This window comes from Xiphias gladius, chromosome 5 (assembly GCF_016859285.1).
Source record: "Xiphias gladius isolate SHS-SW01 ecotype Sanya breed wild chromosome 5, ASM1685928v1, whole genome shotgun sequence".
Taxonomy (NCBI): Eukaryota; Metazoa; Chordata; class Actinopteri; order Istiophoriformes; family Xiphiidae; genus Xiphias; species Xiphias gladius.
The window spans coordinates 18,109,008-18,134,375 of record NC_053404.1 but is presented as its reverse complement, the minus strand read 5'-3'; the positions used below and the strand labels follow the sequence as shown (position 1 = coordinate 18,134,375).

General features: G+C 40.8%; 3 protein-coding genes across 9 annotated transcripts; 1 reads left to right on the top strand and 2 right to left on the bottom strand.

Annotated features, from left to right (window-relative positions):
• The first annotated feature begins 942 nt into the window (after nucleotides 1-942).
• Nucleotides 943-7,685, top strand: pks1 (polyketide synthase 1). The gene is made up of 6 exons (XM_040127429.1): nucleotides 943-1,000; nucleotides 1,100-1,253; nucleotides 1,350-1,510; nucleotides 1,603-1,806; nucleotides 1,911-2,092; nucleotides 2,196-7,685. The coding sequence occupies exons 1-6, from the start codon at nucleotides 943-945 to the stop codon at nucleotides 7,683-7,685; spliced, it is 6,249 nt and encodes a 2,082-aa protein (XP_039983363.1).
• Nucleotides 7,686-9,496: 1,811 nt separating this feature from the next.
• On the bottom strand, nucleotides 9,497-19,120 carry LOC120789807 (phenolphthiocerol/phthiocerol polyketide synthase subunit C-like). 6 transcript variants are annotated; one of them, XM_040126844.1, is made up of 6 exons: nucleotides 18,284-19,120; nucleotides 17,667-17,820; nucleotides 16,568-16,728; nucleotides 16,087-16,293; nucleotides 15,769-15,950; nucleotides 9,497-15,391 (listed from the first exon to the last, which is right to left on the bottom strand). In XM_040126844.1, the coding sequence occupies exons 1-6, from the start codon at nucleotides 18,339-18,341 to the stop codon at nucleotides 9,836-9,838; spliced, it is 6,318 nt and encodes a 2,105-aa protein (XP_039982778.1). In that variant the 5' UTR covers nucleotides 18,342-19,120; the 3' UTR covers nucleotides 9,497-9,835. The 6 variants fall into 6 exon arrangements, with proteins under 6 accessions (XP_039982778.1, XP_039982780.1, XP_039982779.1 ...); XM_040126846.1 differs by lacking the exons at nucleotides 17,667-17,820; nucleotides 18,284-19,120 and adding an exon at nucleotides 17,072-17,160 and having other exon boundaries at nucleotides 16,568-16,692; XM_040126845.1 differs by lacking the exons at nucleotides 17,667-17,820; nucleotides 18,284-19,120 and adding an exon at nucleotides 17,072-17,154.
• Nucleotides 19,121-19,172: 52 nt separating this feature from the next.
• rdh12l (retinol dehydrogenase 12, like) lies at nucleotides 19,173-24,961 on the bottom strand. 2 transcript variants are annotated; one of them, XM_040126850.1, is made up of 7 exons: nucleotides 24,837-24,961; nucleotides 24,517-24,632; nucleotides 22,346-22,501; nucleotides 22,162-22,266; nucleotides 20,377-20,586; nucleotides 19,976-20,168; nucleotides 19,173-19,556 (listed from the first exon to the last, which is right to left on the bottom strand). In XM_040126850.1, exons 1-7 carry the CDS (start codon nucleotides 24,848-24,850, stop codon nucleotides 19,454-19,456), a joined length of 897 nt encoding a protein of 298 aa, XP_039982784.1. In that variant the 5' UTR covers nucleotides 24,851-24,961; the 3' UTR covers nucleotides 19,173-19,453. The 2 variants fall into 2 exon arrangements, with proteins under 2 accessions (XP_039982784.1, XP_039982785.1); XM_040126851.1 differs by lacking the exon at nucleotides 24,517-24,632.
• Nucleotides 24,962-25,368: the final 407 nt, after the last annotated feature.

The following is a 25,368-nucleotide window of genomic DNA, read 5'->3' as shown; positions in this document are numbered from 1 at the left end:
CTAACTTTGCCAGTCTGCTCTTTGGTGATGTACAGGTATCTGCTGGTTACAGTGGGTTTATCAGAGTTTGATGCCCGCTAATGTTGCTGCTGGAATTGGGGTTGATGAGGGCAGACAGTGAATAACCAATATAATGAGCTGACGGACGCTAAAATGTTCTGTAGAGCTGGGGCGAACTGCTGAGATAGGTGACAATTCTATGTGATTTATCATTACAAACGACACCTTTCACTCTATGCATAATCAGTTGTTTAAATAGAATAATCACTTAAAACAGCTTTAACATGATTACTAATGTTAGAACTGTCAAGACAGATTCATAAGCATGCATCCATCAGCAAATTCTGTGGTCTGTCATTTTTTTGAAGTTCTTTTTCTCAGGAAGGCACACTTTTGTCTTACGTTAGAGAAAAAATGGCTTTCTCTCTTTTTGTGTTCTTTATCTCTTAACACCAGATTATTGTGGTCATATCCCCCTGAATGATGCTACATATAGGGACAACTGTAAGGTAAAATGCTTTTTCTTTGTAGAGACAACTTGGCCATAGGTTGCACTCAAAGTAACCAGTCAGAGGATTTTAAAAACTTCCCGCGACAGGCAGATTCATAGTATACACAGTGTTCCTTTGTTTATCTGCAAAGAAGGACAAAGCCTTATTTAGTGCTGCCTTTAAATTATCTTAACCTACAATTACTGTAATTAGTTCCAGATGAAGCCTACTGAGATGCAACATCCCAGGACATTGTTGTGTCCTCTTCCTCTTTTCATTGACGACCGGCAAAATGTTTATAAAGAGTATAGCAGCACTTGTTCTGACGAAAGACAGGACAACCAGGACTGAACATTGAGCTTCACTATGGAGAGGCTTGAAACTTCACTTTAGCTTTTAGAATAAAGCAACAAAATCCCCAGAAAAACATCACTACCATCTCAAAGGAAGAATGGAAGACCCAGAGGATGACATAGCTGTCATTGGGATTGGATGCAATTTCCCTGGAGGTATGACTTTAATTATGACAACGTTGCAAGGATTTAGATGTCTTCCTAGTTGTCTTCATTTAAGGTAAATTATCGTTATTGTGGTCTATTTTATTTTAGGCGAGGGGTTGGACAATTTCTGGAGGGTTCTATTGGAAGGACAGAACTGTGTAGTAGACATTCCAGCAGAAAGGTTTGACACCACATTTTGGTATGATGCTGATGATAGCAAACCCGGAAAGACACAAACAACCAAAGCAGCTCTTATAGAAGGGTAAGCATTATACCCGTGTAGACAGATTAAGTGTTAATCCTTCTCTTGAGAGATGTTTGGATTTTGATAGAGCTGATATTTCTATATTATTTTTAGGTTTAATGAGTTTGATCACAAGTTTTTTGGGATCACTGAAACAGAGGCTGATTTCATGGACCCTCAGCAGAAACTCCTCCTTCAGTGTACATACAGGGCATTAGAAGACGCGGGAATGGCTATGGAAAGCATCAGTGGAAGCAGAACTGGAGTTTACATAGGTGATCACTATCCCTCTATAATACATTTAAAATTCCAAGCACAATTTTATGATTCACAAATTGTAACCTACTCTACGTTGATTGTGTTGCAGGCCTTATGAACAGAGATTATGAGATGCTCCGAAGTAACAGTCCCACTACAGTAACCCACTACAATTGCACTGGCACAGCCATGAGTGTGGCTGCCAATAGAATCTCCTTCACTTTTAATCTCACTGGCCCTTCTTTTGCCATTGACAGTGCATGTTCCTCATCTTTGGTGGCTCTACATTTAGCCTGCCAGGCCATAAAGCAAGGTATTTCATTCTCTTTTACCTACAAATGCCATTCCTAAAAGCGAGCTTACCAAGGCATCGTATTTATATATTCCATATTTCATTTTATTCTCTTTTTCAACTAGGAGACTGTGAGATGGCTTTGTGTGGAGGTGTCAACTCTATCATAGAGCCAAGAGTGTTTGTAGCTCTCAGCAAGGCGAAGATGATCTCACCCGAGGGAACAAGCAAACCTTTCTCCAGCAGAACAGATGGCTACGGTAGAGGGGAGGGCTGCGGGGTTGTTCTCCTGAAGCCTCTGAAAAATGTAAGAACATTATTGTGTTTATTATATTCTTTACAGTCATTTCATTGATTTAACAATTACAGGTAATAGCTACATTGCTAATTGTTTGACTTCCTGTATATAGGCTGTAAAAGACTGCAACAAAATATGGGGTATCATCAGCAAAACAGCGGTTAACCAAGATGGACACTCAGTCACTCCAATCACCAAACCCTCTATGACACAACAAGAGGAGCTGCTGCGAAGACTCTACTCAGAGTCTGACATCGCAAACGTTCAGTACATAGAGGCACATGGGACTGGAACCCCGGTTGGAGACCCAACAGAGGCGGGAAGCATCTCAAACGTCATTGCTAAAGCCAGACGTCGTGGTTCAGAGACACTGCGGATTGGCTCTGTGAAGGGTAACATTGGACATACAGAATCTGCAGCTGGAGTGGCCGGACTCATTAAGGTTCTCTTAATGATGAAGCATGAGACCATTGTGCCCTCCGTTTTCTACTCTGAAGACAGTGCAAGTGTAGACGTAAAAGCTCTTAATCTAAGTATTCCGTCTAAAACTGAAAGATGGGAGACAAATAGGTCATTACAGAGGGTAGCTGGGATTAACAGCTTTGGGTTTGGAGGCACAAATGCACATGCGATTTTAAGAGAGTATAGAAAGTGCCCTGTTCCCACACAGATTCCAAAAGGCTTTCCAAAACCCTTTGTAGTATCTGCAGCCTCTGAGAAATCATTGATCCTATCCATCACTGACACCAATCAAAAGCTTTGCAGGGCTCAAACAGTTGACTTACAGGCATTGTCATACACCTCAGCATGTGGAAGGAGTCATCGCAGACACAAATATAAGAAGGCCTTCCTGTCAACTTCCCTCTCAGATTTACAGCACCAGCTGGCATCTGCACTGAAAATAAAGGTTGAGTCAGCAAAGTCAGACATCCAGGTGGTGTTTGTGTTTTGTGGGAATGGAGTTGCCTACAAGGGTATGTGCAATCAGCTCCTGAGAGAGGTTCCTGTTTTCAGAGATAAGGTCAGAGAGGTTGAGAATCTCTTCCAGAGTCATAAAAGCACCATTATCAGTCAATGGCTTGCTGGTGACTATGATAATGATGATTTCAGCAAACCAAATATTGTCCAGCCTCTTCTTTTTGCAATTCAGGTTGGCATCGCCACTCTCCTAAAGCACTGGGGTGTCAAGCCTGATGCAGTGCTTGGACACTCTGTAGGCGAGGTTGCTGCAGCTCACTGTTCTGGCCTCCTCTCTCTTGAAAATGCTGTTAAAGTGTTGTACCACCGCAGTACTCTTCAGAGCAAGGTCACAGGTGGGAAAATGCTTGTGGTCAGTAATGTGGCTGTAGGAAAGGTATTAGAAATCCTTAAAGTCTTCTCTGGCAAAATTTGTGTTGCAGCTTTCAACAGCCCTCTGTCCTGCACACTGTCAGGGGATTCAGATGCTATAGACATCCTGCATGAAAGACTTAAGATTCTGTTTAGAGATAAAAACCTCTTCCTCCATATCTTGGATGTTCCAGCGGCATATCATAGCCATATGATGGATCCTATATTAGATGACATTGAGAGGAACATAGATTCTTTAGATGCTAACAACATGGAATGCAAACTTTTTTCAACAGTGACTGCAGACAGGTATTCAGATGGTGACTTCAGCACCGGCAGGTACTGGGCAAAGAACATCCGAGAACCTGTTCTATTCGAAAAAACACTGCATGCTGCCACCAAAGATAAGCAGTCTAGCAGAAATGTGGTCTTTGTGGAGATTGGACCTCGTAGGGCTCTTCAAAGGAACATACATGAGACTCTGGGAAATGACGCCATAGTTCTTTCCTCAGTCCAGCCAGAGAAAGATTGTGACACAATCTTGTCTACTTTGGCAAAAGTATTTGAATTGGGCATAAATGTGGACTGGCGTCAACTCTACAGGGGTTATGAGACATTGCCCACAGCTCTTCCAATCTATCAGTTCGACCACTCAAAGAAAGAACTGAATTTTGAAGATGTAAGAAGAGGTAATAAATTATCTGCTTTTTCTCCCCAAACACTCATATCCCAAACAAAGGTAGATAAAGAGTACATGTGCAACCTCTCATTAGAGACTGCACCATATCTTTGGGAGCATAAAAACAATGGTGTTTCCATTGTGCCAGGTGCATTTTATGTTGAACTAGCTTATGCCTCGGTGATAGCAAGCCTAAAACCAAAGAAACCTGCTTCTCTGCTCCAGCTCAGTGTTAGATTTGAGAGTCTGTTTACACTCAGCTCAAACTGTCATCAGTTGAAAGTAACAGTTAAGCATGCAGATACTGAGGCCTCTTTTAAAATACAGTCTTCTGGCGCAACACATGCCTCTGGCACATACAAGAGTACAGATGGCCAACCACTGTTAGAGGAACCAACCATTTCTCTTAACATGATCCGTCAAAGGTGCAAATTCATTTTGAAGAGAAAAGAGATTTATTCAATTCTTTCTCAAGCAGGATTTGAATATGGCTCTGTCTTCAAACAGCTCGATGATGTGCATTTTGGGGATGAATTCAAGGAAGCTGTGACAAAAATTCAAGTCCCCGGAGAACTTCTAAAACACCTTCATGACTATTTCATCCACCCTGTGTTATTAGACTATTTCCTTCAAATGACTGCAGTGGTAGCTGTTGGACGGCTAACAGCCAAGCAGGGATTCCCCTCAGCTATAGGTTGTGTCGCCATTTCAGGACCATTACAAGACAAAATGGTCATGTATTTACGAGCAACTCAAGAGACCCCAGACTTCCTTGAAGTGTGTGGTTGCTTTTCTACCACAGAGGGGAAAGTACTAGTGGAACTTAAGAGGGTGAGGATCTCATTTTTGGGCAATTGCTCAAATGTTCTTCAGTCACTGTTCTTTCACAATGAAATAATTACAATTTGTGACAAGAGAGACTTGCAAAATTGTAAAATAAAAGCAATAGTTTTTGAAGACAAACTCTGCATTACTAAAAGACTTAGGCCATACTTAGACCCAGAGTCAGTTGTTGTGGAGAGCAGAGACTATTGGATGTCCGACCAACTTCAAGACTTAGTGTTTCACTCACTTAACACAAATATGGATGTGGAAAATGTTCTCTTCATTTGGGGTGTAGAGAATCTCAATCAGTTGTCATCTGAACAGACACTGAAGAAGTTAGTTACTTGCTGTGAGGTATATCGCCAGATTGTATTAGCTTTGAAAGAGAGAAGACCGTCTTGCACTGTCCGTGTCATAACCTATAGATCGACAGAAAAAACTGTGGATCATGTCAGTCCGGGTTTTGTGCTGTCTGGTATGACAAGGGCTTGTTCGGCAGAGATAGCAGGTCTCTCTTTTCAGCTGATTGACCTTGCTTCTGTGACCAGTGATGACATTCAAATGCTGATTCATGTAATTAAAACCTGCAAACAACAAGAAGTCATGATCGGCAAAGGGAAAGCATCAGCAACAAGAATAGCAAAGACCCCGCTGAAGGACAAGGCTATATGTGAGGGTGATATGCAGTCAGTGTATCCGAGCAACTTTGTTCTCCAGACAACCGATTCATACAGAATGGCTCACATGTCTGCCATCCCCTGCAACACAAATGCAAATCCTATCCAAGAGAAGTCAGTTGAGATTCAGCTAACCAATATATGCGTGCACTCATCTGATTACTTTCCTGTCACCACTTCACATTTAAACTTCAGCAAGACAATGTATTGGAACCAGCACACATCCCAGAATCACAAGCTTCTGGTTTTAGATTTTAGCGGCATTGTCACATCTGTTGGGAAAGATGTTCATAATCTGAGAGTGGGAGATCATATTGCTTCATGTTATCCAGCTCCTGCCATGGCGAAGATTAGAATTCCTGAAGCTGTGTGCTACAGTACAAAAAACTTCTCATTTCTGAGAGAGACTCCATGTGTGTCTTACTTCATACTGGCATGGGAGATCCTGCAGAGAATGCTGCCTATAGTAAAACAACAGCACAGAAAGCTGGCCATTGTCTCCTCTAACTCAGCTTCTGCTCTGATGAAAATTTTAGCTCTGACAGCAAACAGGTCAGGCTGGAGTGTTTCCTCCCAGCTGCATTTGGGAGGAGCACCTCTACATCTTGATCAGAGTCGTGTATTTGTTTTTCTGCCCCCATTTGATCACTCTTGGCAGGAAATACAACACAATGGTGGCCTTGAGAGACATATTGTTTTTGTATGTAGCAGTCACATGTCAACTTCACACTCAGCAAGCATGTTTGCAACGAAGAGTGAACACGTGCACATACATAAACTTGATGTAGCTAATGTTCTCCAGAGAGCCAATCTGCAAGTACAGAACAGGAATATCTCTAATTGGCTAATGTCATTAGGCTTTGATTCAGGATCTCTACCTTTGAAAGGAGAGACATTTCAATTATCAAGCGTAAAAGAGCCTCAGACCAACGCAGATTCTGAGTCCTATTTCACCACAAAAACAGTGCGGCAGGTGGTTTTAGATCATGGAGAATCTCATTGTCCAGTGTCTGATATCCCTTTGCTCACCAGGCCAGGACAACTTTTCAAACAAAGCTGTGTTTATATTGTAACAGGGGGCCTTTCTGGTTTGGGACTTGAGACGGTGAAGTTCATCGCCCATAATGGTGGAGGTTGCATTGCAACACTGTCCAGAAGTATTCTGACAGATGAAATGCAGTTTGAAATGGGACTCCTCCAAAAAAGATATGGGGTTAGTATCATAAATGTCCAATGTGATGTTTCTGTGTCAATGCAGGTAGTGGATGCAATCTCAAAGATTGAACAAAGATTCTCTTCTTGTCCAGTCAAAGGAGTGTTTCACAGTGCTGCAGTATTACATGACGCACTGATTGAAACACTTGATGAGTCGCTCTTCCGAAAGGTGCTGCAGCCCAAAGTGAGTGGGGCTCTAAATCTTCACTATGCAACACTTCACAACAAACTTGATTACTTTGTGTGCTACTCTTCCATCTCTTCATTCATTGGCAATGCCTCACAGTGTAACTACGCAGCAGCCAATTCATTCCTTGACATATTTTGTCATTATCGGAGAAACCTTGGGCTTGCTGGACAGTCCATCAACTGGGGTCCTTTGAACCTTGGTCTCTTGTTGAACAAAGACCATTTCCAAAAGTTCTTAGAGGCAAAAGGGATGATGATAATGAATGTGTGTGAGGTTCACGAGGCGCTTGAAATGTGTCTTCTGATGAACAGACCACAACAAGTCATATGCAAGTTCAACTTCAAAAATCTTAACATTCATGTTTTTTCACAAAATGCATCTCTCAGAGAACGACTGTCAGCTTTAGTGGCAATGGAGCTCAAAGATAATATAAGGAATGAACTCAAAGTTCAGTATTTGCCTTCCACACATGAAAGTGTGAGAGTAATTGTCAGTGACATAATCAATGTTAGTGCAGATGAGCTGGATGACGACTCTGCTCTGGGTGCACTGGGTATTGACTCGATGTTGGCCATGACTCTTCAGAATAAGATTTTCCAGGAGACAGGCGTGAATGTATCTTTGGTTACAATACTAGACCCTAACAGTACACTGGCCACTTTGACAAGTATAGTAATGAATAATTAATAATTTCATGTACTACGTCGAAGATTACTTTGAATGATGAGTAAAAAATGTTTTTTTGAATGCATGAAAATGCTTGGATTTCACTATCTGACTGCTGTGGTATTGTTCTCATAGCAGTCAAATTGGTAGATTTTTTTGGTGTTGTTTTTGCAGAAGGCTTGTTTATATAACTCCAAGTCTAAGTATATTTTATAGTTGTTTTTCCATTGAAATCTTGGCTCAGTCACAGATTTCTGAATATAGTGCTGTGCTAATTTCTGATTTCTATTGTAATGTGTATAAGTATGTTGCTGACAACTTTTCTGATGAAGACCTGTGCAGTAACTGTGATCGTCAGTGTGCGACGGTTACATTTCCCGGATATGTTAAGAACCAAGTGTTGATAGTCAGCTTATAGCTTTACATTAAAAATATGCTTGATCATGTCTTAAATCTTGTTGCATAACAGCTCGTTAAATCATAGAATGAGATATTTTATGTTTTTATTATATATCATGATCAAATCCTCTGAAGAGACAAAACCCTGCAATTAATTTATCTTACCGACAAGTATTGTTAGTGAAGCCAAACCCTGATATATGTTATGTCTATTGCCATAGAACTACATTGTTTTTGTTGTATACTTTGTCAAGGGTCCAGTGTAATGTTACCCCATGTTGGTTAATGGTGCTTAAGAGTCTGTATAGTGCCCCCATGTGGCCCAAAGATGCACAGTGAGTGACACTGTTAAGGCCTATGTTAATATAATACGATTCAAAATTAAAATGAATTAAAATGCCGTGATCTTTAAATGGAGATTCGAAGCGCTCCATATTTGTTTTGTTTTGTTTTATTATTTCTAAAGTTTGAAGCATAGTTGATTTTAAGCAGTGAACATTCCATGATGTTGAAATGACTGTGCCAGTCGGGAGCTCCTTCTGACACTCTTGATAAATGTGAGATTGTGTAACCTGCATGAAAGAATATCTGTAAATAAAACAACCCTGTAAAGTACACAGAGAACTTGGCAGATTCATCTGTTGTGTCATGATGAAGCAAAACATGAAAACATCGCCCGTTGCCATGGTGTGAGAATTGTTTGGTGTCACTAAAGTGTCATTAAAGTTTTCTATGATATCAAAAATTGAAAACTAATCATTTAAATCAGTTGCAGAAACTGGCAAACACACCTCAGAGTAGTCATACAGCCAAACCATTTGTTGATTGAGAGGATGAATTGCCTCTTTCATTGTGAAGTAATTTTGCTTTAGTTAGGAAAACATTGGTGCAAATGCTGAAATAATAGATTACAGTATCTGTTCTCATTTTATTTACACGTCTTTCCTTGCAGTTGCAATGTCCTAGCGGAGAACAATATCTTTGTCCACATGATCTGATAAATTATTGGTTCAAACAGCAGAAGACTCAGTAATCATACATGCTGCCAAATGAACATTTGTGGGACATGACAGAATACTGTATCACGTGCTTTTTTTTCCATCATCACCATAAAGTTGACAGTCAGTCAGGATCATTGAGCTAGCAGTGATGAGAACTGACCATGACCTGTAAAAGATGAGTGAATGTAAAACAGGCAGATAAAAGTAAGTTGATGTTAGTATTATGTGGACCAAACACTTTCACAGACTTGAGAAATTACAGATGAGCTTTACAGATGAACATTTATTGAATATTAATAAAATAATACAAAAAATGCACATATTCTATATAAATTATTCACTGTATACATTGAATACCTTACATTGTACATATTTTCTATTTAATTGTAATGCTTTTTTCAAATTTCCATCATGAACATGTCAATACGCAGAATTAATAAAACTGATTCAAAACACTCAAAAACACTAAAAATTGGGCATGTCTCAAAAAAAGTGAGTAAAATAACACGGTGTATGGTTATAACAATTTAAATCTACAATAGCAAAATAAACCAAAACAACAACCAGGACCAAACATTTAAAAAAACAAAAAACAAAAAAAAAAGCAAAGTACAATACAAACATGTGGCCTTATAACAATAATGCTGTTGTGTTGCAATGGCCATCGGAAGCCTTCTATTGAATTAAATGACAAAATTTTCTACTGTTCCACTCTTATGATGTTCTGATAAGTGATGCTATTTACATATTCTATATATGCCTTTGTCATTTTTACAATATGGTTAAATGATCCTCCATGTCTTCAGTGGAGTTATTACTCACTGGGTTGTTGCTGAAATTTTCACATTCAGCTCCTTCACTCAGTACAGCTACCACTGTTGATAGTGTGGCATTGGGATCCAGCAGTTTCACCAAGGGCACATTCACACCTCTCTCCTGAAAGATCAGATTCTGCAGAGTCATGGCCTGCATGGAGTCAATGCCTAAGGATGAGAGAGGTGATTCATCGTCCAGCTCACTCCGATCCATGCCAATGGTCTCACTAAGGAGAGAGACGACATACTCTTTTGGTGAGACAGATTTGGCTTGTTTAGTTTGAGAATCGGTCTCTTTGGATTTTTGGAAAGCCTCCTCAACTAATGCGGAGAGGCGCATGGTCAAGGCCGCATTTTGAGAGAGGATGTTGTACCTGATGTTTCTGAAGTGAAACCTGCAAACAGCCTGCTGGGGCCGATTGAGCACAAGGCACTGCTCCAGGCTTTTATGAATTTCAGCCACATGCAACACCATCATCCCTTTTACCTCCAGAAATCGCTGGAAATGTGCCTTGTTCAAGAGGAGGCCGAGGTTTAGAGCGCCCCAGTTGATAGACTGTCCAGGCAGGCCGAGTTTGCGCCTGTACTGACAGAACATGTCGAGGAATGTGTTGGCGGCTGCATAGTTTGTTTGTGATGCATTTCCCAGAAAAGCGGAGATGGAGGAGTAACACACAAAGTAGTCTAACTGACAGTGCTGTGTTGCATGGTGCAAATTTAGTGCACCACTTACTTTTGGTTTGAGAACTTTCTCATAGAGAGATCTGTCAAGGGTCTCTATCAGCCCGTCATGCAAGACAACTGCACTGTGAAACACTCCTCTAACTGGACAACCCGGGAACTTCTGGCCGATGACACTGATAACCTTCTGCACATGCTCAGAGACAGATATGTCACACTCCATGCTAATGATGCAGTTTCCACACTGTTTTTCTACATTGTGTATCTCTTGCTGCACATCTAGTGTGGGCTTGCTCCTGGAGAGTATGGCAATGTACCCCCCCCCTCTTTGTGAGATGAACTTGACAGTTTCAAAGCCCAGACCAGAAAGACCACCTGCCACTATGTACACTGCTGTCTTTCGGAAAAGTTGTTTTTTTGTTGGCAGCAATGGAATTTCAGACAGCGTACCGTTGACATCTTTTTCCAGAGCCAAAACAGCCAGTGTCTTTGAGCTAAAGTACGATTCTGGTTTCTCCAAATGAAGGTTCTCGGTGCTGTCATGTTTAACACTCTGAAAGGTAAAGCTTTTAAGAGAAAATTTCCTGCTCAAGTTCAAGGACTTAATCCAGTGATAAATATGTGGCCTTTGTGCACTCAAGGATCCCTTTTGCAAAATGACTGGCATCTGAATTGTCTGCACACGAACATTTTCCTTTACACTGTGGAACACATCCCGAGCAAGCAAACCCTGCATCTGAGATTCACAGATGATGACAACATGTTGGACCCCTGAAAAATTGCAAATTTTGTCAATCAGGGATTTATCAGTTGGAGGCAGGACGACCAATGCATCCATTTGACTGACATTTACAATAGAGCCATTACACTGTGTTCTAACAATCACATTCCAGCCTGATTTGTAAGAAGTAAGTGCCAAGACTTTCACCAGAGCAGACTCGGGGACAGAGGATATGATTCCTAGATGATTTTTGGCTTTGGGCAAGGCTCGATGCAGGATTTCCCATGCTAGCACAAAGTAAGAAACACAGGGTGTTTTTTGAAGGAATGGGAATCGTTTGGTGCTGTAGCATGCATCCTCTGGAACTCTGACCTTGCTGGCTGCCACCACAGGATAACAAGAAGCAACGTGGTCTCCCACTTTCAGTTTCTTGACATCTTTTCCAACTGCTATAACAGTACCACTGAAATCAAGAGCCAGTAGCTTGTGATTCTGTGATGAGTGTTTGTTCCAGTACAGTGTCTGGCCAAATTTCAGATGTGCAGCACTGACAGGGAAGTAGTCAGATGAATGAACACATATCTTATTGGGCTGAATTTCAACTGATGTGTCACTGATTGGCAGGGCCCCTTCGTCCGAGTGAATTGCACTCACTTGAGTAATCTTATGAGCATCAGCTGTCTGAAGGATGCAGGGCTCAGACACTGTAGTGGTAAAACTGCGTCCTGAACTGTCAATGATTTCAGCTGGAGTACGGACAATGGAAGGTTTCAAAATCAGTCCATCTTTTACCACCAACTCCGGGTACTTACTGCAAGGATATGACTGTAGGACATCAGACAGAGCTGCAATGTCCTTAGCAGAGACAGTGCTCATATCAATCAGCTGACATGAAAGATCTGGTATCTCTGCAGCAAATGATCTTGTCATACCAACAAGAGCAAAACCTGGACTTATGTGGTTTACTGTGATGTCAGATGAACAGTAGGTTACTGCTCGAATGGAGTGTGGGTAGTGAATTCGCTTGAGCTCAAGGACTATTTGGCGGAAAATCTCACAGCAGCTCACCAAATTCTGCAGGATGACATCAGCTGCCAATGAGGTAAGGTTTTCTTTGCCCCACAAAAACAAGACCTCATCAAAGTTTTTCTCAATATCTGTGATATTGAGTTTTGCCAAGAGATAGGGGAAGCCATAGCTCAAGATATCTTTGGCATGTGTGAATGGAATGTATTGAGATCTTGAGTCCAAATGTCGTTGCAGGCCTTTAGAGATCCCTATGTGGTCACAGAAGACCAAGGCCTTGAGAGGAGGAGCAGATGTGATACTTTCAGTGATGACATTGAAGGCATTATGGTAGAAATACTTCTCAACCAAATGAGAGCGACTGCCAAGATACTTGATTATCACATGCCTAACCTCAACCAACACTCTGCCTTCTCCATCTGCAAAGCAGCCACACACCTCAAAGTGATCAAAGCCCACATCAGTTGCTCTCAGATAGACAATCATCTCATCTTGCAAGGGTTCAAACACTGTCAAACATCCTATTTTGGCTGGAAAGCCTGGCCTGCCGGCAAAAACATGCTCTACTGTAACTGGGAGAAGCTGCATCAAAAAATCCAACACAACAGGATGAATGCAGTAGTCATGCAACTGAGACCGCAGTTCCTTTGGAACTGAGACAACTGCAATAGCCTCCTTGAGATCTTCTCCGTAGTGGACAGTCCCCTTGTTCTGCAAGACGTCTCCATACTGAAAGCCTCCTTGAGACAGATACCCATAGAACTCCCGAGAGCTCACTACAGATTTGCATCTTTTGTAAATGGAGCTTAGTGAAATGCACTGCTCCTCAATCACCCTCTCTCTTTTGGAAACAACTGTACCTGAAGCATACATTGCAGATGGGGAGAATACCGTGAAACTGGTTTCTTTCTCTGTTTGTTTCAGTTGCACCTTCATTTCAGGTGAATTCAGGGTTAGAACACATGGACTGTGAAAATTTACACTGAGTTGCAGTGAGTTGAGTGGTACTTTTGGTTTGGCACTGGCCATTACTGCAGCTAAACCCAACTCAGCATAGAAGGCACCGGGGATGATGGGTATATCGTTGTGTTTGTGCTCTTTCAGGTAGAAAGAAGCGTCTGACATCAGATCACAGGTGAAAATGTTGCTTTCACTTCCAGTCTGACAGAGCACAGGATGATTACTTGCTGTGTTTCTCTGTGCTGCTCCGATGATAATATCTCTGTCTGAGCAATCAAACCTGTATTTCGGGAAAGGCAATGGCAATGTCTCATATCCTTTGTAGAAGATGTTCCAATCTACCTGAACACCCAGTTCAAACAGCTTTGAAAGAACAGACATGATTGTTTCATGATCTTTCTCTGGCTGCACTGAGGCTAGAACAGTTGTGTCATTATCCAGAGATTCCAAGATGTTTCTCTGTAGCACCCTTCTAGGCCCTACCTCTACAAAAACTGTGTTCCTCTTTCCTTTAGCTGCCGACCTCACTGCTTGCTCAAAAGCTACTGGCTCACGAATGTTTCTAGCCCAGTATTCACCTGTGCAGAAATCTCCCTGCTGAATTTCCTTGCCTGTCACTGTTGAGAACAACTCTGTGTCAAGATCATTCACCTGTAATGAGCCAATTGTTTCCTTGATTTCTAGCAGAATTGGATCCATCATGTGGCTGTGGTAGGCAACAGGGACATCCAGCACACGGAGGAACAGATTCTGACTGTTGGCTGAGGTGCTTAGCTCCTCATGGAGGCTTTTGATTGCATCTGCATCACCTGAGAGGGTGCAGGAGTGCGGGCTATTTACAGCAGCAAGGCAAACTCTACCAGAGTAATGAGGGAGAAGAGCAGTTACCTCTGATACAGCCATGTTGCTGGTCACAAGCATCTTCCCCCCAGTGACTCTGCTCTGTAGAGTGCTGCGGAAATAGAGGACTTTCACTGCATCCTCAAGAGACAAGAGGCCAGAACAGTGAGCGGCTGAAACCTCACCTACAGAGTGTCCAAGTACTGCATCTGGCTTCACACCCCAGTGTCTGAGTAGGGTGGTAATGCCAACCTGGATAGCAAAGAGTAATGGTTGGATAACCTCTGGGTTTTTGAAGTCACTACTCTCAAACTCACTCTCTAGTGTGTCCAGGATGTTCAGTGCACTCCGCCTTTTAAAAAGTTCTGCAATCTCTTTGATCTCATTTCTGAATACAGGCTCGTGTTTTAGTAGCTGCTTGCACATGCCATGATAAGTGACGCCATTTCCACAGAACACGAACACTACCCTTGGATCTGAGTAGGACGGGCTGATATTTCTGCTAACAGCAGCTCTTAGCTTCTCTTTGAGATCGACTACAGATAATACCATGATGGCCTTTCTGTATTTATGTTTTAGATGGCTTCTTCTGCAAGCTGATGTGTACAACAGAGAATCTAGATCAACTTTACCATCTGCTTCTAGCTGTTTAATGGTGTCTTCAATCATCAGGGAGAGAGATTTTGTTGAATTTGCCGACATGACAAAGTACTTTGCTTGTTTATCATCATTCTTTAGCCTAGTGGGTGAATGTTTGTACTGTTTGACAATAGCATGTGCATTTGTACCCCCAAAGCCAAAGTTGTTAACCCCTGCAATTCTTGCACCAGATGCTTCCCACTTTTCTGCTTCCCTAGGAATTTTAATGTTCAGGGCTTTGGCATCTACACTGACAGTTTCCTCAGAAAAGAAAACTGAGGGAGCAATGGTCTCATGCTTCATCATTAAGAGAACCTTAATGAGTCCGGCCACTCCAGCTGCAGATTCTGTATGTCCAATGTTACCCTTCACAGAGCCAATCCGCAGTGTCTCTGAACCAGGACGTCTGGCTTTAGCAATGACGTTTGAGATGCTTCCCGCCTCTGTTGGGTCTCCGACCGGGGTTCCAGTCCCATGTGCCTCTATGTACTGAACATTTGCGAGGTCAGACTCTGAGTAGAGTCTTCGCAGCAGCTCCTCTTGTTGTGTCATGGAGGGTTTGGTGATTGGAGTGACTGAGTGTCCATCTTGGTTGACCGCTGTTTTGCTGATGATACCCCAGATATGGTCATGGTCTTGTATTGCCTTTGAAGCAACAACAAGACGAAAATTAAACAGTGAAAGTAGAGGAAAATTGTGATGTTTAGTCCAGGTTCAAATTATATAAAAATGTTCTTGACTTCTAAATTCTTCCTAGTAAGTTGCAGACTAATATAACATATATGGGTGCTATTCAGATTGAACCCATTAAGACCAGATGCAACATATGTGTGTATGTAAGAAACAAAATACTTAGTTATAGTGATTCTAAAAAACAAAATGTAAGAAATAAAATGCTTACTTATAGTGAGTCATATTAATTATAATGAGTCATATTAATTGATTTTGGCTAATATTCGATACAATCTGACGTTAATAAAAAGTAAGGAAGGAAATTGTCATCCTTTTCTGCATATTCCGACCTTTTTCAGCTGTTTCAGCAGAACAACCCCGCAGCCTTCCCCTCTTCCGTAGCCATTTGCTTTGTTACAGAAAGGTTTGCTGGTCCCTTCAGGTGAAAGCATCTTGGCCTTGCTGAGAGCAACAAACACTCTTGGCTCTATGATACAGTTGACTCCACCACAAACAGCCATGTCACAGTCACCTGATAAGATCAGATAAAAATGTTCTCTTCTAATGCCCTTTTTGACACATAGCCTTGTGATAAATATCACAATGCTGGGTCATTGCATTCCATCAGAGTTACTTTACAGGTTGCTCTCATGAGTGCTATTGCAGACCTTGTTTAATGGATTGGCAAGCAAGATGAAGAGCCACAAGGGAGGATGAGCAGGCACAATCTATGGACAGTGAGGGCCCAGTAAAGTTGAAGATGTACGAGACTCTGTTCGCTGCTATGCTCATGGCAAGCCCCGTGCCAGTCCAATGGTTGATCACACTTGGGTGCACATGTGCAGCAGTTGTTTCATAATCTCTGTTCATTAGGCCTACATCAACGTAAATTAAAAAAGTAATTAAAAAAACATAAAAACATGTTGGAAGTTTACATATTACTATTTTTTTATTTAGAAATTTGCGAATGGATGATTAGTTAGTGTTAAAAAATTGGATAGAAATGTAAATGGTTGAGTTAAAACTTGGACCAATGACTATATTCATGCAGAAAGTAATTGTATCTTTAGTTAAAAAAAAGCCAGTATTGCGAATAATGCACAAAACTACAAAGACACAGTAACTGGAAACATGTTCTTACTGTCTTACCAAAAAACACTCCTGTCCTGGTCCCACTGGCTTTCTCCATAGGAATGCCAGCATTCTCTAGAGCTCTGTAAACACACTGAAGGAGCTGCTTTTGTTGCGGGTCCATTTGTTCCACTTCTCTGTCACTGACACCAAAGAACTTGTGGTCAAATTCATTAAACCTGAAAACAATTGATCAAAACCACTGGATCAATTTAAGTGACTGAGAAATACTTTTTAAATACTATTTATTTCATTTTTATACTTTAAGATAAGATCTACTTTATGGGAGAGATTTTTTTTTTAAAAAGGGAAAGGGATTTCTAGACACCTCTTGTTTTGTTTAAGTAAATACCAAAGTCTTGAGTAGTTCCACAGCTGAGTTTTTTAATTGCGGAAGACCGTTCTTCATTTCTGATCATTTAAAATCACTTCTATCAAGAGCTACACTGTTTTTCCTATATTTACCAATATTTATCAATGTCATTTTTATGAAAATAATAAACAAGTGCTGGGTTTCAAGACCATATGGATGAGAAGATGACACTACTCTCGGATTTCATTGTTTAACCGACATTTCAACCACACTTGGTCTTTCTCAAGGAAAGCTCAAACACAAGGGTCAGAAACTGGCTTACACAGAGATATATATAGATATATATATATTGCCCACACCTGGTGGAAATCTAGAAATCAGTGACATCGTCATCAAGTTACCAGGGCACACCTGAGCTGATCACAATCACTTCCCATTAGAAAAATTTAAGAGAAAACGTCAACATTTCTATCCAGATACAGTACACCCTTTGACACCAGCAGACACACGATAAAGACTTTTGGAGTATGTCCCAAAAATGTTCAGATATCTCAATAACCCAGCGTAAAGAGGATTATCTAAAAGTAAAGGCTACCAAGAAATGGACAAGTGGGCCTGCTTTCATTTATCCATTGCAAAAAAAAAAGTATAGTATCCCTACTGAATAATTTAGAAACAGAAAATTTGGTAACATTAAAAGATAAATTAATCGATAAGGAAACGATCTATATACACATATTAACAAAACAGGAAGGTAAATAGATTGATCTAAATAGGTTATATAATAAGATTTAAAGGCCATACCCATCAATGAGAGCAGCCTTGGCCGTGCGGGATTTACCCGCTTTGCTGTCATCAGGGTCGTACCAGCTGGCTAAGTCAAACCTCTCTTTGGGAATTGGCACAGAACAATTTCTTCCATCCACAAGAACCTTCCAGAAATTTTCAAGCCCTTCTCCTGTTTGGAAACATTTATATAAAATTTAAAATAAAATGAAATAAATTAAGCCCAGTTTGTATTCAGCATTTTGTTTAATGGTGAAAAGGGTAGAAAGTGTTTTATGAAACTGATTACATAGTTTGGCCACGGTAACTTAATTTGGACAAAATAAAATAATGACACATCCTTTTTAGAATTACCAGGGATTATTTTTACTAACCCTGATGATTGTTAAAGAGGTCTAAAGTGAACACATTTTAATGTTTATTTCATAACTGATCCAATCATGTTGAAATGATGGAGTTTTTGTTTGTCAGTTTTCTATTTCTACAATCAGAGATAGTGTTCATATAGCTGATTAGACATTGAGAGTGTAAAATTTTTAAATGAAAAATGTGTCAGTAAAATATTAAGTAACACGCACATAAAGGAAAAAAAAAAAAAAAAAAGGTCCCAAAATCCATCCACATCCATGGCTTACCCCCAGGAAAATTGCATCCAATGCCCACCACTGCAATACCGTCTTCAGCTTCTTCCATCCTGACTGTACATCACCAGGAAAGAAAAATCAAAAATCTTTATTGCACCATCGTATAAATATATCTTTTCCTTCCGGGCATGGTCACATCCAGAAATTAATGTGGCTAACGTTCTGGAAAACTGTATAATTGTACCAGTTTAGTCATGCATGAGATCATCCTTACATTCATACCGTTTGCCTTCTCCCCCAGTGATGCTATCGCTGCCGGACTCGCAGTTGACTCTTATAGCCAGCCTCTTTTCTTTATGAAACATTAATGATTGATTGTATACGTGACCATGGAGATGAAAGACTTCAGTGCACTCATTTATTTTGCCTTGCAAACGATTAGACCAAGTTTAATGAGTAAATCAATATGCTATCTAACAATGGGGTGACTCAAGGTTTTCTTTCATTGAAGCTTATCAAAGTTCTACCATAACTAACAATCAGCCAATCCATAAAGGACATTAAGTTTTACCATTATTCTTGTGGGTATTGGTTTCAAAATAAACCTCTTAATTACTTCCTTTTAAACTTAATTAATCTAATAATAATAATTTACCAGACTTTACATCAAGTAACAGCCATTGTTAAGAAATAGCTCAAGCTAGGTCACCTGAGTGAGGGGGTCTGATCGGCCGAGGTTAATCAGGCCTCAGCTTGTGCCCTAGCTGCACTCTGAAAACTAAAATAACTGAAAATATCAAGCACGTGCAAGCAGGGACAGAAACACAGTTGTGGAGTGTTTAATGGCAGAAAATACAAGTTCAGAAAATCCTTTGAGACATGTAGAAAAAGCTGTAGTCTGTCTCATTACAAAAAAAAAAAAAAAAAAATTTTTGTCTGGAAAATTCTGTCTGGATAATGAAACTATTATCAAAATGGATAGAAATGTATTTAAGATTATGGTCATTTCTGTAAATCAGAAAATGGGGTGAATTCTATACTTCGTATTAGAAATAATGTCATGTTGTGCAAGTGCTGTTTTGATTGTAGGAGAAAACTCATACAGATAATATTTGGTACATTATTTCTTGGCAAGCAGTATTAGTGAATGAGATACACTGCACTGATTAGCAAACAATCAGACCGTAAACTGTAAAGATTTGATGTTAAATCCAGGTTGCCTCATTCCCACGTTATGGAGAGCATACGGCAGCTCAACTCCCACAACTTCTGCGCCATGTCATCGTCTTTTCCAGCCGCTGAGCAGTTGGCAGGAGCACAGTCGCTGTTGGCAAAGAGGAAGATGAGGCATCTTGACATTTGGTTGACATCCTTTTGCTAATTCCACCTAATGTATCATTTAACTCACTTCCTATTTACCTAACATTGTTCTTCCACACATACAGTGTCTGTCTGTCCTGGGAGAGTGATCCTTCCGTATGTGGTGCCTCTTAAGGTTTATTCGGTTCTTTTGTTTTCTGATAAAAAGGTTTTAATGGGATGGAGTTTTTTTGTTATCTGAATCAAAGGTCTATAGATAGAGGGAATTAACAGATTGTAAAGCTTTTAACTGAGATAAACATGTGATTTCTCTCTTTAATTCAGTGTGGGCTTGCGTGGTTCGGGAACAAATCTTGTTGATAGGAATTGTGATGGACTGCAAAATACTGCTTATATGTTTAGCAGCATGTAAAAACAAAGTACCTGTAGTATCCACCGCTCTCTTTCTCCAGGGACGGCTCCACCGCGCAGTAAATGGTCGTCTGAGCTCCCTGGACAGAGTCTTTGGTGAAGGGACTGACCAACTTCATGACGAACTGCTGAAAGCCGTTCAGATGACGCCATAAATCTGTCCTCACGACTCCAGGGTGGAGAGAGTACGTTGTCACCCCCGTGCCTAAAAAAAAAAAAAAAGTGAATACCTTATTAACATAAGTGTAGAACTTGAATGAAACAGTGAAGGAAATCCTCAAAACTGGAGTTGCCCAATTGGGCTTTTACGCTAGAGGGAAATAAAAGAATACAAAGTACTTTTGCTCCTTGCTTGACTAAATGAAGGAAACCCAGGTAGGATAAAATAACAGAGATGAAGGTAGGATACTCACCTTCTAGTCTTTTAGCCAGTGAGCGGGTGAAGAGGACGTTGGCTAGCTTGCTCTGGGAGTAGACTTTATTCTTGTCGTAACTCTTCTCACTGTTGATGTCCTCCAGATTGATGGAGCCCCAGAAGTGAGCCATGGAAGACACATTGATAATCCTGGCTGGTGCCGATTTTTTAATCAGGTCAAGCAACAGATGTGTCAAAAGGAGGTGACCTGGAGAACAAGTGAATATGACTTTTCAATTTCAAATTCAGAGAAAGCAAAAAAAAGGATATTGTATCTTTGAGGGAGTGCTGCATAACTGATATTTGAGAAACATGAAGCTTTTGTGTAAAAACTTCACAGAATGGCTAATGAATATCCTGGGGAAAGCTTTTATATCCAGAGCCTACTCTGCATCAATAGACGGTCTCGCATGTCAAGCGTCTTCCGGCAAAACGGATTTGACATATGGTCCAAGAGTTTGAGAGATTTTCAGGTCTGAAGTACAGTCAATTATGTGGAAAATTAACAGATGACTTTTAGTGACCCGGAAATTTTGATCTGCAGTAGCAATGGCTGTTGTAACATTAAAAATCGAGGCAAAAGATTTTGCTCTCACATCCCAGCTGGTCAAACGTTTTGACAAAATTGATGACACGTGGCGCATAACATATATTGTCTTATACTTGGTGGTTGAACTTACCATTGCACCTGCTTTTCCAAGCACCAATTATTCACATTAGGACCCAAGAGATTAACTGCTAGGTTGTTTAATATATATATAAACTTTTTGATCTTAGGTTAAATGTACACTCAGCTGTCACCATGGTAGGAAAACGTCAGCTCACGGCAGAAAAAGATTAGTTATAACTGCTCCGATGAAGAACCTTTTAGTAGTTAAGCATATCTGAGCACCAACTCTTAAACTATTCAAGGTCAGAAACAAACTGGGGACAACGTTGATGGGTTGACAACAAATGCAGAAAGATAAGAAGAAAGATATAGAAGATATCTAGAGATAGATAAGAAAATGACTTTGGCAAACGGGGCTAATGGGACCTGCAAAAACCTGGAAACTGATTTATCCATGTTTAAAAATGTTGGTTCATCAGACTATATCCGATACAATATTTTTATTTTTACTCTGTGCTATAATTTCAAACATCTGGAGATTTTAACAAACACACCTTTGACTTTTGTATGTATTCTTTACCTTATTGAGGGGCAATTTGTCTTATCTGACATCAGCACAGCAGGCTCTGATCATATCCAGACCAATCAATATTTAATTGCAAAATCATATGACAGCCAATTAATAAAGAATCACAGAGGGCCGTATACAGGTGAGTGGGAAAGGATTTAAACAGCATAAAGAAGTATCATTGCATTCGAGATGGGCAAGATCTAGAAAGAACACCAGCTGCCAAGTGGGAGGTCAAAAAAAAAAACGTTCAATCTTCCTCCTAGTGGACTCTACGTGTAGGTATAGGAACTGTCTCGATTGCCCTGATACCTCCCAAGCTGGGGGCATGACTGGTACAAGTGTGACAACGAAAGCAGCAAACAGAGCAGCGATCAGAGATACTGTCATCTACCGATGCTGGCGGGCCAACATGAAAGGCCAGTCCAAATAACCGGTCGCTAATGCTAAAAGCTCCTCGGTATTTGCTGCACTTCATTCTCTAGATGACAATCTGGGCGTCAGATAAGAAGTTTTGAAAAATATGAGGCCACTTTAATTATGTGGCTCAAGGGGAGTCTGAAAGTCTCCTTCCCTCACTACACAGCTAGAATGGTTTTATTTACCCATGTGATTGACACCGATCTGCATCTCAAAGCCATCGGCTGTTTTCCCGTACGGACACGCCATCACACCGGCATTGTTGATGAGGATGTTGAGTTGCGGCTCCCCTGTAGTAAAGAACATCAAGAAGTAAAACGCTGTGGCTTTAAAGTCCCTTCATGTGCACAGTTTTTCCTCAGGGTTTACCTTTGTTGATGGCTTCAGCGAACTCCCTTATCGACTTGCTGTCTGCCAAGTCAAGTTTCATGCAAAGGACGTTTTCGTTGCCTGAGCTTTGGATGATTTCTTTCACGGCGGCGTCCGCTTTCTCCATGTCCCTGCATGCTATGATGACCTTTGCCTCTAAACAGAAGAAAAAAAAAAGAAAAAACAGCAGTGAAATACCGTAAAACGCCGTAAGCAACGTCTGTATAAATGTACTGGTTGTCTGCATGCATGCACAGTCAACAGATATACAAGTAAAGTGTGGGTGAATGTCAAGGGAGCACCCTCTCGTGACAAAATGTGTATATTACCGAATGTTTATTATGGACAGTAAGAAACAACAGTGTGAGATGTCATCTCGGCATACTGTTTTAGGGCAGCTGTGTGGAAAATGAATAGCTTTAATAAAATAATATAATGTGATATTTGTGGCTTATATTCATATTGAGCAGCTCCAGGAGTTATTCTCTTCGTTACGCCATCCCTGCAGTCGGTTTGTTTCAGTTTCAGCTGAGAAAGTGCTTAAAAGAAGTTCAAATTCACAAGCTTTCCTCTCAAACGCCCAAAGTCACACATTAAGCTCCACAGAAGGTTTATTAGAAAGTATTAAAAATGTGACTGGAGTTGCATTTCCTTTAGAGTTTGTAGTTTGTAATTAGAGCTGGGTATCGAAACTCCGATACAGTCTGAGCACAGACCAAAATGTGTAACACTGAGTATAAAAATCAGTGTATTTCATTTACTTCCAGTTCTTGCGCCCTATGGAAGATTTAGAATGCCTAAATTTACACAAATCAAAGAAATAAAGAAAAATACAATACACGTCCGGATTTTCTTTTTTATGTATGCATTTACAGTGTCATAAATAAATGAAAACCAAATGTAAAGGTTTTCGGGAGGTGGTGCACGGGAGCTTTTTCTGTTGTGAAATTGAAATACACTGTCAATAGCAAACCCCCGTCATGACATTAGCTGGGCTCTGTGTGCAAGTGTGGGATACCCCCTCCTCTTTCCACCTGCTCGAGCTGTGTGTGTGTGTGTGTGTGTGTGTGTGTGTGTGTGTGTGTGTGTGTGTGTGTGAGAGAGAGGAAAGAACAGCAGAGCGGCTGTCGTCTGGCTGTCGCGTCTCACTTTGGCTTATATGTAATGAAACTGAGAGATCACGTTAAATGGTAAAGAATTAAGAGTTAGTCGCTTGTCTTGAGAGAATTATTGCTGACGACAGGCTGTGCAAAGGCCGGCGCTATTCAGTGTTCTGTGAAGCACTGGCTGTTCTCAGTTCGAGCAGCGATCTTGTTACTTCAAGCAGAACTAGCTTGATAAGAGATATGTAGATATATAGATATCTATAGATATATCTATAGATATTTTTGGCAGGATCACTATGGGTGGCAATAATAGCCATCAGAAAAACCTTCAGGGCCCAGCTAAAGTTATGTATAAGAAATATGCCACACAGTTTTTGCCACAATGGCATAAAAAAAGGCCAAAAGATGATTTGCAATCGTTCCTGAAATAACTATAATACCAGACAGTTCTAGGCTTTCTGCGCACAAGAAAATGTGTACTGAATTTCACTGTATTTCTTTGTTTGATTTGTTTTAATTGAGGCATTTTAAATCATCTTCAACACCTTACAGGAGTGGTGACTTTTTAGTACTCGGCGTCACACATTTCATTGCCACTAGTGCTAGAGTTCAATACCCAGCTTGAATGACAAACGACAGAGTGTAAAGAAAGTAGGATTCCAGTCACAGTTGGAATATTTTCTGGATTTATTTAAGGGGAAACGAGTAAATGAACTTTGAATCCGAATCTCTTTAAGATTTTAACAGTTCAAAACGCGTAAAAATCAACTTTAGCACTGGTTTTTCCCCCCCTCCCAGGTTCTGGTCGGTTCACTGTGCCCCTCCAGTCTGTAGATTCTACAAGTCTACATTTCCCAACATGTACAAAAAAAAAAATGGAGGGCGGAGATGTTTGGTAACTTTGTTGGTAAAGCAGCGGCCACGCAATGACAAGCATGAGGCAAGTCAGCACGACAGAGGAAACACTCAGAGCTGCGGATGTGAGGATCGGGCAGGTCAATCAGAGGAGTAGCTTCAGGAGTCAGGGCTCAAGCTCTGCGGCATTCGAGTGTCAGTCGGACTAACCTCTTTTGGCCAGGTCGATGGCTGTTTCTTTGCCAATACCTGTGTTGGCACCGGTGATGACCACTGTTTTGCCACTTAGCTTTTCAACAGAGGACCAGCGACCCCGGATGAAATTTCTGAGATATTGAGAAATCACTTTTAACCGTCTCAACCGCCAAACGGCGTGGTATGGCAAAGTAGACACACAGCGTAACCCACAATCGACAACGATTCAACCATTAAACTCTCTCATAAGGTAGCTTGACAGAATTTGGCTGCATTTATCACTCAAGTATAACTAAAACTACAGAATTTCTTTAGACAGCTGTTAGAGTCCTCACCTCATCGCTTGCATCTCACTTTATTACAGGAGTCAGGCCGGGTGCAATAACACCTGGAAACCTGAAAACAAGTCTTAAATCTCAAGCTTCTTGAAACGCGTCAGCGGATGAGGAACTGTCGTTAAATGTTCCAATACGCTAATGTTTGATTGGCTGGGGTCTTAGCCAATCGGCTGCGACGCGAACGCCCTCGGGCAACGCTGATTGGTCCGATTGTGAGCTCGGGTCAGTCCTCTCTGGTGTGCAGGAGTAGGAGTGGCAGCGGTAGTGGGAGTATTAGTAGTATGTGTAGAAGCATTAGTGGGAGTATTATTAGTATTAGTAGAAGCAGTAGTGGGAGTATTAGTAGTATTAGTAGAAGCAATAGTGGGAGTATTATTAGTATTAGTAGAAGCAGTAGTGGGAGTATTATTAGTATTAGTAGAAGCAATAGTGGGAGTATTAGTAGTATTAGTAGAAGCAATAGTGGTAGTAGTAGTAGTATTAGTAGAAGCAATAGTGGGAGTATTAGTAGTATTAGTAGAAGCAATAG